Source organism: Equus asinus, chromosome 7, assembly GCF_041296235.1.
Source record: "Equus asinus isolate D_3611 breed Donkey chromosome 7, EquAss-T2T_v2, whole genome shotgun sequence".
NCBI lineage: Eukaryota > Metazoa > Chordata > Mammalia > Perissodactyla > Equidae > Equus > Equus asinus.
Genome location: NC_091796.1, coordinates 86,929,943 through 86,948,835, shown reverse-complemented (window position 1 = coordinate 86,948,835; position 18,893 = coordinate 86,929,943). Strand labels below are relative to the sequence as shown.

The window sequence follows — 18,893 nt, the reverse complement described above, 5'->3', positions numbered from 1 at the left end:
GAAAACAGAAATAAAAGATGGCATACTGTATGATTGTATTTACACATATTCAACAACAGGCAAAACTCATGTATGCTGATACGAATTCAAACAGTAGCAACCTGAGAAAAGAGAAGGACTAACCAGAAGGGGCACAAGGAAAGCCTCTGGAGGATGAAATTGTCCTTTATCTTAACTGGGGTGTTAACGCCCCCTCCAAAAGTAAGTTATGGGGAAAACAAAGGGGGAAGGAACCAAATTATATTTATTAACTCTATTTTACAAGAGAAGATAAAATAGTTTACATCTTTTTTGCTTTTACATGTAAGAGCAAATAAATGTAGATGGAAATAAATGTAGGAAATTACGTCTGTATTGAAAAATACATTAAAATTGTACCTGTATATGACTAACAAGGTAATATAAAATTATCTTTTATGAACCAATAGGCTCTCAGTGGATTATTGCCATCACCATCAATAAGTAACTAGCCAAGCACATGAGAAATAAATGGGCTATCATTAAACATAAGCAATAAAAGTGGTCTACACATATAGCATGCTGAAGATTGCTGAAATGAAATTAGTGAGGCCATAGATTCCAACAACTCATAATAATCCCTGACAAGCTACAGGACCCTAAATTGTGGAGACTATTTCTCCTTGAACCTTAGGTCCAAATGTGAACTGGAATTTGCAGAAACTAATGTTTTACCTTTGAGTTCCAGCTCATTTTTGCGGGAGATTGTGCAAAACAAAAGCTGCAAGCAGTCCTGGCTCTTGTTGAATCTGTTTGATATTGCATGTGTATTAATGTCAGCAATACAGCAGATTTTGGGTACAAAATCATCCCTTCTTGATATCAGGAGAACTTAGAAGTAAGAAGAGTGATTCCAGTGGGCAAGAAACTAAAACCTGCATCTATGAAACTGCTCCAGAGACTACTAGAAACTTCATCCTTGCACTCAGAAAACTCTGTGTTTAATTGCTATCCCCTGACCTCCTTTCAGCTACGTTGAATATCTGTGGGCCCAGGAATAAAAAACAGATGCAGAGAAATAACTTCAGGCATTAACTTTGGCGCTTCCCACTCATGAATGCTTCTTTTGTGTCTGTCTTACCTTCTGGATCTTGCCTACTATGGTCCAGGCTGCTCCTCGGAGCCTCACTGACTTCTCTGGTCTCAGCTTATTCCTGCCTGGACCTGCCAAACTGCAAAATGACACTTGCTTGAAGGAACTTCTGATCTTGTTACCTTAGCAGACCAGTCCTAATGATGCCGTTATTTAAAACGAATGAAGTAAAATGTGAAAAATATCCACCCCCCCCCCAATAATGTGGACACTGGAAATTACAGTGTAATTGATGCAATAAAAGCAGTAAAGCTCTGTGGCTAATTTGAGTCTAAATCTCTATGTGGTCAGACGAGTTTTCATTAAGAAGCTTTCCTCGAGGCAATCAGAAGACGGCAGTCAAGAGCCGAGACTTTGTGGTCAGACAAATATAACTCTCAATCTTTGTCCCCCGACTTAATAGTTTTGTGATCTTGAACAAACACTTGACTTCTCCGTGTCTCGGTTTTTTTCCTCTGTGAAACTGGTATCATAAAAGTGTTTACTTTTGAGGGTCATTTAAATGACAAAATGACATCATGAATTCAGCACAGTGATTGGCACACAGGTAAATGGTTAAAAAATAAAAGGTAATTGTGTATGAGAGAGGTATTCAAGGCAAAAAAGTAGTTGATATTAAATAGATCATAATACTATTAGTAGAAATTATCCAAAACTTAGAAAAAAGGGTAGAAGAGAGCCATGTTCCTTTCGGTATCCACAGGGACACTGTTTAACATATCCACCCATATCTTTAGGAGATCTACCTGTGTTTGACATTGATACTTACTATTAACTGGGGCCCACACTCTGTGACAATGTGAGATGACACATTAACCTCTAGATTTTTGTTCAGTATAGATAGAATGTTCAGTAGAAAAGATAACACCAGAGGTTAAAGGCTTTTTGCCCTATGAGACATTCATCAGTTTTATATTTATATTTAACATAAATTTGTATTTTAATATTCTTTTTAATGCCTAGAAATATCCAGTTCTTCAAATATTCTTTTACCATCTTGTTGCTTACACTTTCACCATCTTGTTGTTTGCCTAATTAAGGAGTTAAATAAATTTGGCACACATTCATTCTATATTTATATGAGTTGTGTTTTGAACTTTACGAAAATTATAATTGCATGAGTCATGTTTTTAACTTTTTGAAAATTACATCGAAGAGTAGTCAATAGTTCTGTAGGGGCTATTATAGGTCGTGTCTTAAATTACGAATTCAATTTATCTTTACAACATTCTTATGAGATCGGACCTATAAATAGCTGCATTTTAGAGACACAGAGGAATTAATTAATTTGTCCAAGGTACAATAGCTATTAAGTGATAGAGTCAAGATTTCAAAACAGGCCATACACTTCACATCAATGGTTTCATCCACTAGGCTATATGACATGTATTAGGATTGCAACAAAATAAGAAAGTGGAAATCAAAAGATCTACGTCAACAGAGAATGAAAATGTAAATATTTGGGGACATGGGGGGATATTGTAAGTCTAATTCTAGAATACTTGAAGATATTCTAATTAAATGGCCTCATCTGAGTATTAATACGGAAATATACAAAGTGTTCAGAATTCCAGAATATGATAAAATTAACAACCAAGAACACAGAGCTTCTCTTTTCCAGCCCTACATTCTTATGTAATTTAGTTGTCCGTAAAGACTTGCCCACCTGGAATTTTAAGCACTCTTGTCTAGTAATTAGTGAAGATGTTAAAGTGTTATTATTCTTATAATTACTAAGTAGAAGCAAATCTGATAACAATGTGAGCTCTCATGTCAAACGGACCTGGGTTCAAGTCCTCACTCAGCTTCTTCCTGAGTGACCTCTGTTTTCTCATTACTAAAATCAGGACAACAGTATATAGTATTTCTTAGGAATTTGGAGATGACTAAAGGGCTTCCATCTTTGTAAAGTTCTTAGTAGAATACCAGGAACATAATAAGGACTTGACAAATGTCAAATATTATTACTTATAATAAAAACTATCCCTACTTCTTTTATTAAGTACCTATCATACTCCTTGTGCTACAACAAAGCTTCTAGAGGCTAAGGGACTATCACAGTGTTAGAGTTGGAATTGGCATTTAAATGATTTGATTCTAAAGCCAATTAACGTAATGAGAATGCCATGATATCTTGTGTAACTTAATGTCATATACATTAACAAATCTATCTTTTAAATATTTGGTGCATTATAAACTTCCAAGATAAATGTCCACCAATGGTTCAATGAAATAAATCAAATTTGGAGGCCTATTAGGTCTACATCCAGAACCCAGCAGTAGATTCAGGGTGGGAGATTCTTCCCCCAAAGAACTGAGTACCATAATGTACATCCTACTAAAGGAGACCAGGAAATATAATAATGTTTTTTATCCTTTGAAAAATGCGTAGCATGCAATGTTAAACAAAATAAAGCCAAGCACAAATTTTAAACAGTGTGTGATCTTAACCATACAAATGCTTAGAATAAAGACCTGAAGGAAATAGCCAGAACGTTAACAGTGGCCGTCGCATATTTCTCTCTGCGTTGTTAGACTGCTGTCTTTCCTTTCCAACCTTCTTTTATCCAATATTTGCCCATGAAATACTTCCAAATTTTTTAAGACTCACTCGGCAATGAAAACTTTCCTAATAGCAGCAGCTTTTCCTGCTGGAGTGTCAACCCCAGGGACAGCTGACGTCACTCCACTTTATGACTCCTCACTATATACTGTTCATATTTCTACTGAAGCACTTTCCTGTGTATTTTCCCCTACTAGACTGTAATGTCTTTGAGAACAGGACAGTATCTCATTCCTGATCACATCTGAAAATAAGAATAAATAATAAATGATAAAGTGTGTTCGAAGCAGCAAAAACTGTCTTAATAGTCAGCTTCTCAAATATGGCCTATTTGCTGGATAATCAGAGCCTGAAAACAGAGATAGGGTATAAACACATAACCGGAAACAAGGATGTATTATAGTCTGTTATCCTTGAAAATTAATGCAATAAAAATAACAACATAGGCTCATAACATATAGGTACACAAAACGGGGTACCTATATGAACCCAAGAGAAGGAATTAGCATACAAACATCTGTCACCTTGTTTATACACTAAGTAATGCATACATTGCTTTTTTTTTCTGAAGCCTGAATGGGAAATGTGTTTTTAACAGATTTAATCAATACATCAACCTACATTAAAAAAAAATAAACCCACACAATAAATAAAAAGCAAAAGGCCAATCAATAGCCAACAGTGAAGCTTAATAGCCACTCCAGCAGAAAACCGGCTGAAAAGGCGCTTCACACTCCACCATCTGCACGATCCACAGCTGCTTGCTATTGATTTGTTGCAAGCAAAGAACATCTATTATCACATACCAGTGTGAACCTAGCAATTTCTCCAACAAGGAGCCTGCAATGTATGACTAGTGATGTAGTGCAGGTAGCTGGATGCTGAGGGTGGACTGAGGACCCACATTCATTCTCTTCTCTTCACTCCACAAAGCCATTATACACACCTGATTTCTGAATCCAGGAACTTGATGTGTGTTAGAGACTTACATGCCACAGACTGTTCCTCATTCACTTCTCTAGGGCACAGAAGCAATAACGAGACTGCAAAATTGTGTGTAATTTGTATACAAAACAGTTGTCATGAACATGCTAAAAGGTAACTATGGTGATAAGGATGGATATGAGGTGTTCAAAATTGCTATTTTCAAAGTCCCCCCAAATTGCAACTCCTTGTATATGTGTGGGTATGCACAAGTGAGCTGGATTTTGTGCAACATTTTGCAGTGTTGTGAAGGAGAAAAGAACTCAACCATAGGCTGCCTTTGGGGGTGGCATTCCACACAATATGAGAATGGGATTCTGGATTCGCCTGATGGAGTAATGGATACGACGTACTGAAATTGCCCAGGTTCTCAGGCCTGATGTAAAATACCAATAATAACCTAATATCCAAAATGAATATCCCTATAAGAACCTTTGTAGGGCTCCATTTCTTTTGTTGTTCTTAAAATGTAGCCCCAGCAATGTGTCATTAAGTTGGCATTCAGGCAGTACCCACCCTCTGAGAAGTCAGCCCCCTCTGTTTTGAATTTTTCAGAAGAACAGAAGGTTTCCTTTGGAGAATGTTACTTGTGTGTCCTTCTGTAGATTTGAACTTATTGAACTCAAAAGTGCTTCTGGGATGATTTTTGTCCATTGTTGTTTTAAAACAGCTCTAAAAGTCACCTAAAGGAAACTCTCCATGATTTTTACCATAACATGAAATGGTGGAAACTCATGTCTTAATACAATTATACTTGTTTCCAATCAGATGATTTTTGTTTTCTATCCAGTATATATGAATTGCTCTTATACAAGGTAATCAGCCACAGAGAATATATGTCATACCTTCATGACCACTGTATCAGCTTTGCATCTATGTTTAGAAGAATGAAACTTAAATTCACCCCCTGTCTCCATCAGCGCATCATGCTTTCACAAAGAATGACAGAATAAAGCTAAAATCATCCAGGCTTAGTGTACCCATACTAAATGAAATACAGTTTTTAAATGTAAACTCTATTCATGGAGGCCATATCTATGTGACAGTACCTCAAAATTGTCAAGCAAATGCCAAATTTGGCAAATAGGCCAGAAAAAATAAGTCATAAGTGACAGAACCAATGCCAGGAGAAGGGAAGAAGATTCCAAAATGCAGACATATCTTTAGGAACTTGAAAGACATCCCCAGATATAATTAACTTTTCTACACATGATGAACTGGGCACTTCATTTTAGAAAATATCATAGCCTAGCCATTTCTCTATTGAACAAGTGTCTATTCTTGCATGTGCAATAATAAATTGAGATGTTTTCATTTCTGCTAATTGAGGATCAGTTTGCTGTCCTGAGAAACAGCTCACGGAAAATGAGAGGTCCTCCCCCCCAAAAAATGCCTTTTGCCACTAGATTGAATCTCTAATCAATTCACATGGTCTTATGACAGCATTTTAAGAAATATAATTTACTGTATATATATGCAACATTCTTCAGAATATACTATTCCCAAGAATTGGGTAAAGGCCAGATATCCTTGATGATACTCCACTTATAATGCCATGCCCAATTTCTGTTATTTAGGTCAAAAGTAGGTCACTTGTGGCATGTATGTTATCAAAGCAATTACTAATGGCCTCTGTGCTCTTTCACAGAAGACTCAAATCCTGGTTTTCTCTATACTCCTTCCTTCATTCTTCTTCCTTTTCCATTCCATTCACTTACTTTCTCCTTTCTCCTTTCTTTGCATTTCCCCCCACTGCCTTTGCCAACAATAAGCATGAGCTTTGTTTAACTCTATGGGAACACCAAGGGCTAACACTCAAGTCCTGGTGCAAGCTAAACTACCAAGAATTTGCTAACACAGGTAGGCACGTAAAATATCAGACAGGTAACTTCATTTTGATGATGTCTGTGAGATGAAGTAGCAAATTAAAACTCTAAGGGTCAAGGTTGATATAGAAAATAACGACCTATGATGTAAAGTAGTGAGGCTGATTTCCTAGTTGGAACAAACTGACTCTGATGCTAGTTCTAAAGAGAAGTTCTTTCAATGTCAATCATTAGATGCAGAGACATCCATTGTAACAACGTTAAGAAGCCTACCATTTTGATACATTTGGTAGGGTTTCATTAAAAGTTTCTATCCAAACTTTATAATTACATCCTATATATTTGAATTCTATACATTCCTCACATCCGGAAAGTAAAATGTACCTGTTCACATTTCCAAACCGTCATCCAATCCTAGAAGCCCTGGTCTACTCTCCAAGAGGAAGCTAAGCAAGCAGACTCTTTTAGTGATTTTAGCTCAGGGGTCTTCTACAATCAAAAATTCAACTGCATCATTTACAGAATAAAGTGCAAAATAGACTACCCTAAGCCTGGATATCTTAGAAACATTTTTGAAGGATGAGAAGATGCTGCCACAAAAGAAAGCTAATCTTTCCCAGTTCTCATCCTAGTACTTCATTGTATATTGACGAATTGTTAAAGACAGATAACACGATAGTCCTCATCCTGGACTGAGACGCAATCTGCTCTTAACAAAATCAGAAACAATCATAGAAAGCTGGAAACCATAAAATCAATCCTAATTGATTTTTAGCAGAAAACAATGCCTGGCTTGGGTGGTAGAAAGGAGCATGTCAGTGAGAGAAAAATACATACATACCTTCTGAAGACTGTGCATATTCACCGCAGTTAGAGTAACTTACCTTTCCACCTGTTCTGTGTGCAGAGTCTCTTTCTGACCATTTTCTACCGAGAGTGGTATGTATGTGTGATATGGAATAAACATGTGAGGATAAAGAAGCATGATGCCACCATTTAGTGAAAAAAGTCTTCCTAGTGAGCCCCATGCAGACAAATTGGAGGGGGAAAAAAAGAGCATATAGCACAGTTCCCAAGGTACTCTGGATGGGTCCATAACATCTTGTTTAAGAGTGGAACAGTATTTCCAAATCATAAATATGGAAACAAGACTTTCAATAGTACTAATTACTTGGAAAGAGCAATCTGATGCCAAAATCTTCTGCAGAGTGTATGTCCTTTGTGTTACAGACATAGAGGCATATGGTTAAGTTTAGATCAATGAATATCAAAGAATTTTCTCTCTATATTACCAGATTCTCCACTTGTTTCTCCTTAGTGTATCTTAAGAGATTGTCAGAGTATATAAAGACAAAAAGCTACGAGAAAAACGGAAAAGAAACTAACAGACTACACACAGGGAAATAAAGTTGAGAAATAAGGAATCAAGGAAAACCAAACACACATGACGGCATTGTAATTGGTGACTGCTCCCACATGGGCAAACTATAGTATGACAGTATTTTCTCAGACAACATCATGTATCTTTTTTATAAAACCAAGAAGCCAACTGACTATGAGTTCAGATTGTAAAACAAACTCCTACATATGAAGGCTGTGTTTAGAAAATCTGAAGGTCAGTAAGGCCCATTCACTAAGTCAGGGATTTTCAACAAATCTCTTTGTAATAGGTATTCAGAAATTTCAAGTGTTTGCTTATCTTTAGAAGTGGCCATGTTAGGAAAATAACATGAGAAGGAAATGAAGAACACAGGTTATAGATTCCCACAGCATTGAAATATTTCCACTATCAGTGCTAGAATCACCTTCATGAAATCAGTCTTTTCCTAGAACTGAAACAGCTGATGTGCCTGAAGCATCCGGTGAACAAAAATAACAACTGGCTTTCTTCCAATATGAAGCAAATGCACAGATATATACATATAAAGATACTTACAAAATGGAAATGTATATATAAATGGAATGACTATATATACATAAACCAAATAGATATCAATATATTTAGTCAGAGAACATCTCTGCCTTACATTTGAAAGATCTCTGAGAATGCTTTAAACATTTCTAATTGGAAAAAATAATAAACTCTGAACATTTTCATCATTTTGAAGGTCTAAGAAGTTCTCTAAACTCAGACCTTTTGAGAAAATAGCTACATCCCTTAAATATCCTCTAAATTCTAAGCAATGCAAATAGAAGAATCTCAAAATTATTTAAATAATTTAATTAACGGAAAACTCAACTCCTTAGAGCAAAAATATTGCCTGAATTGGTTTTTTTTGTTTGTTTGTTTCTCAGTCACAGGTAATCTAACCTAAAGAAAAAATATAAGTAAGCAAAAGGGAAAACATCTAGCGTTGTGGAGAAAGAAATGTCCCTTTGCTCTACTCATAAGAACACTAGTCCTTTACTTTCCAGATTTCTGGAGGAGAAAATTGCTTGTGAACCTTTGAAAAGAGCCATCCATTTACATAACGTCCCTTAAGCTTTCTCCAAACCTCTGAACTCTTTGAAAAAATCCCAAGCATGAAAAGGTTGTACTCACGATCATTGCACTGGTTTCCAGAATACGAGGTCATGGAACAGTCACAGGTGAATCCTTCCCATTGCTGCATGCAGACGCCCTGGTTGGCACATGAATCTTCCTGGCAGGTAGTACTCGGCCCTAGTAATGCATAAGAAGAGGGGCAGAGAAGAAAAAAAGAGAGAGAGAAGTGTGAAAAATTAATCTGATTCAAAGCAATCACTTGAATTTACTATTCTCATGCCCCAAAACATTCAAAGACACAACCACCAAAAATGTCAACTCTACATCATGCAACAAGAATTCAGTATATACAAAAGACAACAGAAATACACACTTAGCCACAAACTATCAACAGTTACACACAGAAGGGAGAGGGCTGAACACATTGTTCTTTTTTAGGCAGACTTTGCAAAAGAGCTTCATCTCTACCATTCAACTAGAAAGATCTCTCTTCTGGAGCATGGTCTTTCTAAACGCATAATGCTAAAGCAGAAAAATGCATTCCCATGATTCTTATGAATTAAAGCACAAAAGTCCCTAAAGTCTACTTTGTGACACTAAAAAGATGTTTGATGATAATGAGGAGGAGGAAGAGGGTAAGGATATAGCAGCCAACATGTATTGGTGTTTTGTACGTGATAAGCATGGAGTACTAGGCGTTTTGTCTACTTTATCTCATTAAACTCTCCAGTGACTCTAAGAGGTAAGTAATTATGATTACCTCCATTTCACAGATTTAAAAACCAAGCTCAGAGAGGTACAATAATTTACCCAAGGTCACACATCTGGTAATTAAAAGATCTGAGACCTGAGCTGTTGCCTACATCAGTGGTTCTCGAAGTATAGTCCTTAGACCAGCTTCACCTGGGATGTTGTTAGAAATGCAAATTCTTGGGCTCTACCCCAGACCTACTGAATTAGAAACCTTGATGGGAGGCAGAAATCTGTGTATTCACAAGCTTGCAGGAAATTGTGATGTAGCCTAAAGTTTGCGAACTGGTGGTACACTGCACCATGCTAACGCTATAGGTTTATAGAAGAGTGTACTTGAATGGAGTATGGATATACCACAGGATGCAAAAGAGAATTATTTGAGGTATAGGAAGAAAATATTAGAAATTACACTCATTTTTTTAATTCACTCCTTATTATTTCTATATTTGCGTGTCTTTCATATGCAAGTAATCTATAAGCATAATGGTACATGTATATAACAAATAAATAAGTATACCTATCTTGGGGGCTTCCTCAAAATCTTTTGTGAATATGAGCCAGCAATTGAAAAAGTTTGGTGATCTCTGCCTCACAGATTGCCATTAAAGTTTCTCCTTAGGTCTTTAGTCATTCTCTTTTTCACTTCTATCGTTGCCTTAACCTTGGAATTAAAGATAAACCAATACCTCTGAAAATATCTGAGCTAACAGGAAATATCTTAATATTCAGGATAACTCCATGAATTTCCCAGAGAGCTTCAGCAAAGGAGGTGAGCCCCTTGTCTCATCAAATGTATTAGAATCTGATGCAAAAATACCACTTGACAGAGCAAAAACATATTCATTGCAATAAGTGCATATTTCACAAATTCCAAGCTAAGCCTCACTTAGGCACAGAATGTTGAAATGCTAGCATGTGGGGTCCTAAGGATGCATGTTCAAAAGAGAAGCATGACTACAAAGGGTTGACCTTTTGGGTGGCAGGACATTTTGTATTTATTCATGAAGGGTGGAAGCAGTACAGACCATCACTCCTAATACAAAGCCACTAGGATATGACATAAGAAAGTTCAAGACAATTCCTAACGCTGGGGGAGCAGCACCGCTGCTGAGTTTCTGGAGCTCCTATATGCCATGTGGTTCCCCCATGTGGAGATGAAAAGAGGTACATGGTCATGTTCTCAGTGGGTCTTAAACTTGAGCATTGTGTAGTACAAGTTTCATTAACAATGGCAAATCAGGACAGCTTCTTTCAAAGGATAAAAGCTTCTGAGAAGTCCACGGGGCTCCCTGACCAAACAGCTCTCAGCAGACAATGGGCTGGTAATTCAATTGTACTCAAGAATCAGAAACACATGGAAGGCTTTCCCTTGAAAGGCAGTAGAACAGCAAAACCCTTGGGAAAACACAATAATTCTCTGCGTGTTGATCAAATCCGAAGACAAAGGTTTTTCCATGCCTTTCCCCTCCCTTCTAGCCAAATTTTTAACCATTTTCCAAGGACTAGCTCGAATGCCTCCTCCATGTGAAATCTTCGCCAGTAGCTTCAAACAGTTCTCCTACTTCTTAGAGACCATGGCATTTATTATCTGCATCATTAACATTTACGTATGATAAAATTCAATGTAATGCTTTATGTACATTGCACTGTCCTCTGCTTATATAATCCTCTAATTGTTTCACGTGTTTTTACTATTTATCCCCAAAAGACTGAGTGCTGCTTGCTGTTAGAAACCATGTAATATGCCTTGGTTATGTCCTTGCTGCACTAAGTGAACTGTGCCAGATGCAGAGAAAGGGTTTCAGTAAATGTTGAGCCGATCTCAATCATAGCCCCATGATTTCCCGCCTGTGGCCCCCTGATATTTCCAAAACCCGAGCGTGGGAGAACTTCTGTGCTCTGCAAAGGAAGCAATCTGTCCCATTTGTCAAAGGTTGGTCAGGAATCTAACACAGAGGGAATTACCAGTTATTTCCAAATTCCACAGAATTTGTTTTACATGCTTTAAGGGGTGAGTGTCATGCAGAATCAGATAATCCTCAGATTGACGACATTGTAATTATCTAAGAACAGGAATCATTTCAGTGACAGCCATGAGAACCTTCAATGACTTCTCCATCCATCAGAGACTAAATTTGTACCTCCTTTTGAGGCTGAGGTCCTGGGGCTCCTGCCTCCTTCTCCAGCTTCATTTCCTCCTACTTAACACCAACTCACAATGCTCCAGCCATCCCTTCCTCCTCTCAGTTCCTCTCTAGCACAATCATGCTCACAGTGTGGGCCCCAAATCAGCAACACATGTATCACTGAGCTTGTGAGAAGCACAGACCTACCGAATGGGGACAGGGCTCAGAAATCAAGCCATCTGGGTGGTTCTGAGGCCTGCTCACATTCCAGAACCTCTGCTCTAACAGTTCATGGCCATCCTTACCCTCAAGATCCTTTGCTCTTATTGGCCCATGTCCTGAAATGTCCTTCCTATGGATTTCCAAATGACTGGTTCATTGTTTTCTTTAAGTTTCAGCTTAAAATGGGCTTTCTTTAGACTATACTATTTAAGGTAGTCCCCACCAGCATTTCATTTGCTCTCCATCAAGTCTCCCTGTTTATTTAGTTCACAACAATTACATGGTCTGTATCTAAGTTATTTATTAAATTCTTTATTGTCCATCTCATCTTACTGGAATATAAGCCCTTTGTGGCAGAAGTCTTACCTGTTTTGCTCACCTTTATGTCTCTAATTTCTGATAAAATATTTGGTATAAAGTAAGGGTGCAGAAAATATTATTGCATGAAAAAAAGAACAAAGGAACCAAAAAAATAAAGAAATAAAGTTGTTCTTTTGTGACTTAAAGCCAAGTGGTTTTCCTAACTAACAATTTACTCATAGAATTTACCAGTATCAGCTCAGAGAAGCAATTTTCTACTTGCAATCAAACTTTTATGGGGGGGGGGGTGGTGGTGGTATTTAATTGACCACATTTCCTCCTCTGACTTAACTAATAGACTCATTCCATCTCACTAGATGTTGAGACAAGGATTCTTTTGTGTCTCCAGTGCCCAGGAACAGTATGCAAAAATCATGTTGGATGAATGCGAGTTTGGACTAGACTCTAAAATACTTTCTAGATGATAATATAAGCTCTTATTCTTACCTCAAACTATTTAAGTACATCCTTTCCTGAATAGATTAGATCTTATATCTGTCTCTATTTCTGATAGATAGCAATGACTCCAAAATTTAAAAAAATAGAAATTAGAGAAACATACCTAATGCCCTGGAAAAAAAAAAAAGAAAAGCTTCAACAATACCTCTAACTGAACATCCATTGTTATACGATGATCTGATACAAATAAGAGAGAGGATCTAACAACGACAGAACAACGAGGGACTTACAAGCACGTACTACGGGCAGGCACTGCACTAAGTGTGTTTTAGATGTTAATCCAATTAATCTTCATAAACACCTGATGAGGCAATTATAAATAAAAGTATTAAAGAATCAGAAAAACAGGAATGATTTTCACATGGAAGACGTCCAGAACTTCAAAAATAACAGAATTTTTTGACTATTGATCTAGTTGGAAGGCAAGGATTTCAGAAAAGTAAACTGAGTCACAGAACAGGTAGTTGTTTTGCAAGATTCCACAGGTAACATGCAGCAGAGTGCAGTCTCAAACCCAAGCTGACTAACTACACAGCTGATCCACCTACCCTCTGTGGATGTGGGTAAGCCAGAGGGGTGTGTACGTGTGTGTGCCTATGTGTATGTGTGTGTGTGTTGCCATTGGATTAATAGGAGCAACTTAAAGTATTTCTGACCTACAAGCAAGAAAGATGACAGTCTAACGTAAGAATGAGTTTTATTCTACAAGAAAAATTTTCAAATGCCATTTCAGTTCAAAATTCAATGAAGAATAAAGAGGACGATCTGGTTTTGTCCAATTATATAAACAAAAATCTGTATCAAATGCATATGTTTATAAGCATAACAGAAATTCCTAGGGGCTCAATAACAATGATTTTATCTAAAACATTCTTCCAATTCAACCTAATATTCCAGACATTCCTTAAGATAACATAAACCTTTGGAATTATGTATTTAGAAAGTTTTATTATATTATTAATAGCTTAAAACTGCACTAAGCCTTTATGGGAATAGTACACTACTTCTGTATTTGCTGTGTAGTCAATCCTCACTAAAATAGTCATACATCCTTTTGAGAAAAGATGATGACTTTTCTTTGTATAGGACAAAAAGTGACAAGGTGACAGAAGTAAACATGAAAAGACTAAATAAGTTGTCAGTGATGTTAGTACTTTGGTTTCTAACTCCCAGTTCTGTTTGTTTTCACTGGAAAGCATCACAGTGTGTCTTTTTTTTTTTTTTAATTTGTTTTTTCAGATGATAACTTTGATGGCTGCCACAAATTTCCCATCATTCTACTTGAATTTGGGATTGTTTTTCTCTTTCAGAACTGTCCCTGACAGTCATTTCATGCCTGTTACAGCTAAAATCTACCTTTGTAGTACATGCAAACTGATTCCGGCAAGTCCTCTTCACGGTCTAGAAAATCAAAAGTTGACAGAGTGTCTTTTATCACTTGCAGGTCCTTGAGACAGAAGTGCTACCTGAAGCACAGGACACTTGTATCAGAGTGTATTTCCCTCTGTTGTTGCCCAAGAAGGACATAACTAAACCTATGCCTCAAACATACCAATTTAAAATGGATAAATATTTCTAAACCAGCCCCAGCTGGTATTGGCCATATGGGGGAGGTGAGCTTGGTGACGGGGGGAGGCTAGGGGTGATAAACTTGGTCTGGTTCCCAACATCCATTTATCCTAAAGGCCCAAGGCTGGTAGCCTAGTTGTAGTCACCAGATGGAGCTGGTTTAACAATATTCATCATCTTTAATCTCAAAGCATGAAGTGTTTGTCAAAGGGCTAAGAATCTATGAGTGAAATCTGAATGTGAAGCATCATTGTAGTAGAACTTTGAGCCGACTAAAGAATTTGCCTACCCCATACAAAACACACCTGCCACGGGAAGGAGCCTTATGAGAGTTGCCATGAATTGTCTCAGGAGAGCTCACTTTCCACCTGTAATTTTATTTTCCATTCCTGATAAGTGCATAAACCTTTCCACTTTTACATTTTTAAATTTATGTTGTTTCTAGAGGAAGGATGAGTGAGCAATAATTGAGTGGGAAGGGGGAAAAATAAAGAATAGAAAAGGAAGATGAATATACCTAGACATATGATGTATTCGTGTATATGTATGCACGTATATGTGTATATGTGTGAAAGACCCTCACAGCTTCCTGAGCAATCTGTAGTCTCTACTGCTAAAACATAAGAACTAAAGTGGGGAGGCTTCAGGGAGGGTAATCGTGACATTAGGGATAGCCTACTTACTTAAGCTGCATATATGTCTTGGTCTCTTCAGCAAAGCTACTCTTATAGCTCTTATGTTTAGACTGTTGGGTCCTCTTGGCTTTTCTGAAGACAGTCATTTACAGACAACATAAGATCATCCCTTTTAATCGGCAGAAACCCAATGCATTTCTATTTAATTTTAAAATAAGAAAGCAATGATCCCTAAGTGTGTCAAGTGTCTTTCTTCATATAGAGCTAAGTATTGAATGCTCTAGTTCCCATTTTACAGAAGATTAAGCAACGCCAGATAACAGGACCCTAAATGTTATTATAAAATTTCATTGGCAGAAAGACCTAAGAGCAACTATGTTCCCAAGATCTTCTTACTTCTTTGTCTTGAAGGCAAGATCTCTGCCTTGCTAATGATCAGAAAGGTATAGAAATTGCTCTTACCAAGCACATTCAGGTGTCTATGGTTTTTTCTTCTCAAATGAGTATTCAGAAAACTCATTCAGTTAGGATGATGAGTGAAAAAGACTAACAATAAAATCCAGCATGTGGGGAAGTTTCAATAATACCCCTATTCATCTCAATCACTTCAGCCCTCTCATCATACATTGGGTATAAACTAAACTAAATCAAGGTGGGTAAAGGAAATGGTCGAAACCAAGATGCCCTCATGAGGTCTGTATTTCCAATCGCCTTTGATTGGTCCTATGCTGGTAAACATTTAAAAACCAAAACTCCAAGAAAAAAAATAACAAAACCTGATCTGTAACATTGTTGTAACTTGATTTCTGTAGTGTAAAATTATTCCCACCATAGCCAATTTCAAGCTAATAGATGTTACATGATGTCAACCAGCTTGCAATATTCCTGAAAACTCCTGTGCTGGTACCAGTTCCAGCACAGCACTGCCCTTGATTGTCAATGAACTGCAAAGTATAATTACACTTTGTGAGTAAAGCAATGTACCCATGTGATATTTCCATGAAAACGGAGAGGTAGAAGCCAATGCCTGCCCCTGATCGGGTATTTGTAAAGGTGAAAGAATGGCTGGCATAAAACCTTCTTATTCAATCCACCCTATTTTCAGAGGGTGCCTGTGTCATAAAGGTCAAATGATTAGATCATTCCTTCTTTTTAAAATCATGACCAGGCCCTCAAAAGTTGATGTTGCTTCAGAATATGTAAACTGAGGCCTCATTGTCTGCATTTCTTTCTTTTCTAAGCACTGATGTAGCAGCCTACTGGGTAGGACAGTGTATTTTTTAAAAAAGAAAGAGTTTCAAAGGCCAGCCTCAACAAAAAGATGGGTAATTTAAAATACTTGGCTTTAATAAAATTATGCAAATATCTAGAACTTAGTGAAATAGTATTGATATGAAGACCATCTACAATAAAGTTATCTCGGAGGACATCTCAGATACTCTCTGGTGATCTGTGTACTGTTTCTCTTTGGAAATAGGCAAATCCATTCACATCACATGGCATAGCAGGGAAAAGGTCACAGGCTTTAAAATCCAGCTTTGTCGCTAACTAGCAAAGTGACCTTGGGCTAGCTACCTAAACTCTCTGAACCTCAGTTTCCTCATCTATATAACGGAGATAGAAATTGTTACTACCTCACATGGTGTGAGGATTAAATGAGATAACATACACAAAGTCTATAAAGTCATCCATGAAATGAAGATAATGATATCTACCATTCAAGGTCATGGTCATAATGGACATACAAAATGCCAAGTCTTTGGGATGTGCCTACACTACGTAGACCCTCAATAAAGGCTATTAACAATTTTGTTGGGAAGGAAAAATCAATTTCTCTCCACCCATTTTACTTGGGTGTGTAGTTGGTCAGGAGTTAAGAAACAATACATATTAAAGTAGTAAGTCATAATTACACAGTTCTCTTATGAGAAACCTCTGTCATGCAATGTTGAGGGACAAGACACAGGAATGATTGTGGGAAGTTCCATTTAATTCCTGTCTCTCTTATTGTTTCCCATAATGCAAACCATTTTTGAGGAACTGATTTCTATTAGGTCAAATGCCACATTTTATTTCATAAAATACAATAGAGAATGTGATAGTGCCCTTATTTTTGGAGAAAATGAAGTGGGGAACTATATTCCTCACAGTAAAGAAAGTTGGAGAATCAAAATCCCCTTTATCTACTAGAAGTGTTTGACTTATGCCAACTCTCAACTAAAATGACTTGAAAGAATCTTCAGGGTTTTGGTTTTTTTCACCTTTTTATTTTACTGAGGAAGTTTCACCCTGAGCTAACATCCGATGCCAATCTTACTCTTTTCTTTTTTTTTTTTTTTTGTATGTGAGCTACCGCCACAGCATGGCCACTGACAGATGAATGGTGTAGGTCTGAGCCCAGGAACCAAACTCAGGCCCCTGAAGCAGAGTGTACCAAACTTAACCACTAGGCCACTGGGGCTTGCTGGAGAATCTTCAGGTTTTCAAGGCATCCAAAGCCAATACATTTATTGACTTACTCAGATATGCAGCACTTAGAACAAGATCTAATCAATAATTGGTCCCCCCACCCCCTGCCCACCAGCTCAGCAGAGGGACAACTTACATTTCTAGAATTGAAGCCGTTCAACTCCAGAAATAGAACCTGCTAAGGGAAACTGTAACGGAAAGTGGGGAGAGGATAGTCTGATTAATAACCTAACCCAATAAGGAGCTAATCATTTTATTTCTCATAGTTTATGACTCATCTTCCTCATTCACAACAGGTCAAATTTAATATTTATTTCATAGTGGTACAACTCCTTTCTTACATGGGCAAGCTTTTAGGGACTCTTTTTCTCTCAACGAATACCCTTCTTGCAAATAAAAAGAAATAAGAAAATTACTTCCAAAAGGTCTATAGATATTGTAACTCCATTCAAAGGACCCTGAGATTGAACGGACTGCACATCTCAGCAATGCAACACCTCCTGTGTGCGTCAAGGGAGCTCCTACTGCCTCTCCTAGCCTGAAAGGGTGCAAAGTCTGACGTGAACCAGAGCTGTCGATGAAGTTCTTCCTTGACACTTTCTGTCATAATGTATAAATGTATCTATTATGAAACAGTAACACTGTGGAAGTAGGGGGAAACAAATAGGAGACAAATTTTCTTCCTTACTCCTCAGAGGTTTCATCTGGGAGGGAAACACACTCACCTTCTAAGCCAGCTAGAGTAATGTGCATCAGGTTCATGCTTCTTCCCCTGCCTTAGAATATGCTACTACCCTCTTAACTCTGTTCTCTGCTTCTAGTTCCTGTCCTTCTCAGCCATTCTCCACCCTAGTGTCAGTGATCTTGATAAAATGAAAATCTGACCCAAGTCTCTGGCCTCTGTACAATGCCCTTGGCATAAAGTCTACCTCCTTACACAAAAAGTCTGTTATCACCTGTCTCCATCCTACTGCTCCAGTTTCATTGTCAATCACATCCCTGCATGCACATTATTTCATCCAAATTGAATTTCTTGAATCCCCAAAACTGGCCAAGCCCTTGAATGTGCTTCCACTTCTCATCCACCTAAAACATGTTGTCCTTTAGACTCAGCTGAAACTCTGCTGGAGAAATTATCCCCTGAGCACCCACCATGACCCACATCACCCCACTGAGCCCGGCAGCCCTCCCCCATGCCCATACAGCATGCTCCATATCCATTCTAGCATAGCAGTTTTCACTCTGCATCTTAATTATTGGCTGATCTCTTATTGACCCACTTGAAATCAGAGACTGTATCTCATCTGTAACCCCAGTACCCAGCTGAGTAC

At 37.7% G+C, this 18,893-nt stretch overlaps 1 protein-coding gene across 21 annotated transcripts in view; it reads right to left on the bottom strand.

Moving 5' to 3' along the window:
- NRXN3 (neurexin 3) overlaps positions 1-18,893 on the bottom strand; it is a 1,439,541-nt gene that overhangs the window by 756,724 nt on the left and 663,924 nt on the right. For all 21 annotated transcript variants that reach the window (XR_011504710.1, XR_011504711.1, XR_011504714.1 and 18 more), the window contains one exon: positions 9,027-9,146. Coding sequence is in view for 16 of the 21 variants with exons in the window: in XM_070514127.1 (XP_070370228.1) it covers positions 9,027-9,146 (120 nt within the window). In the remaining 5 variants the exon portion in view is untranslated. The remainder of the gene's footprint in view (positions 1-9,026; positions 9,147-18,893) is intronic.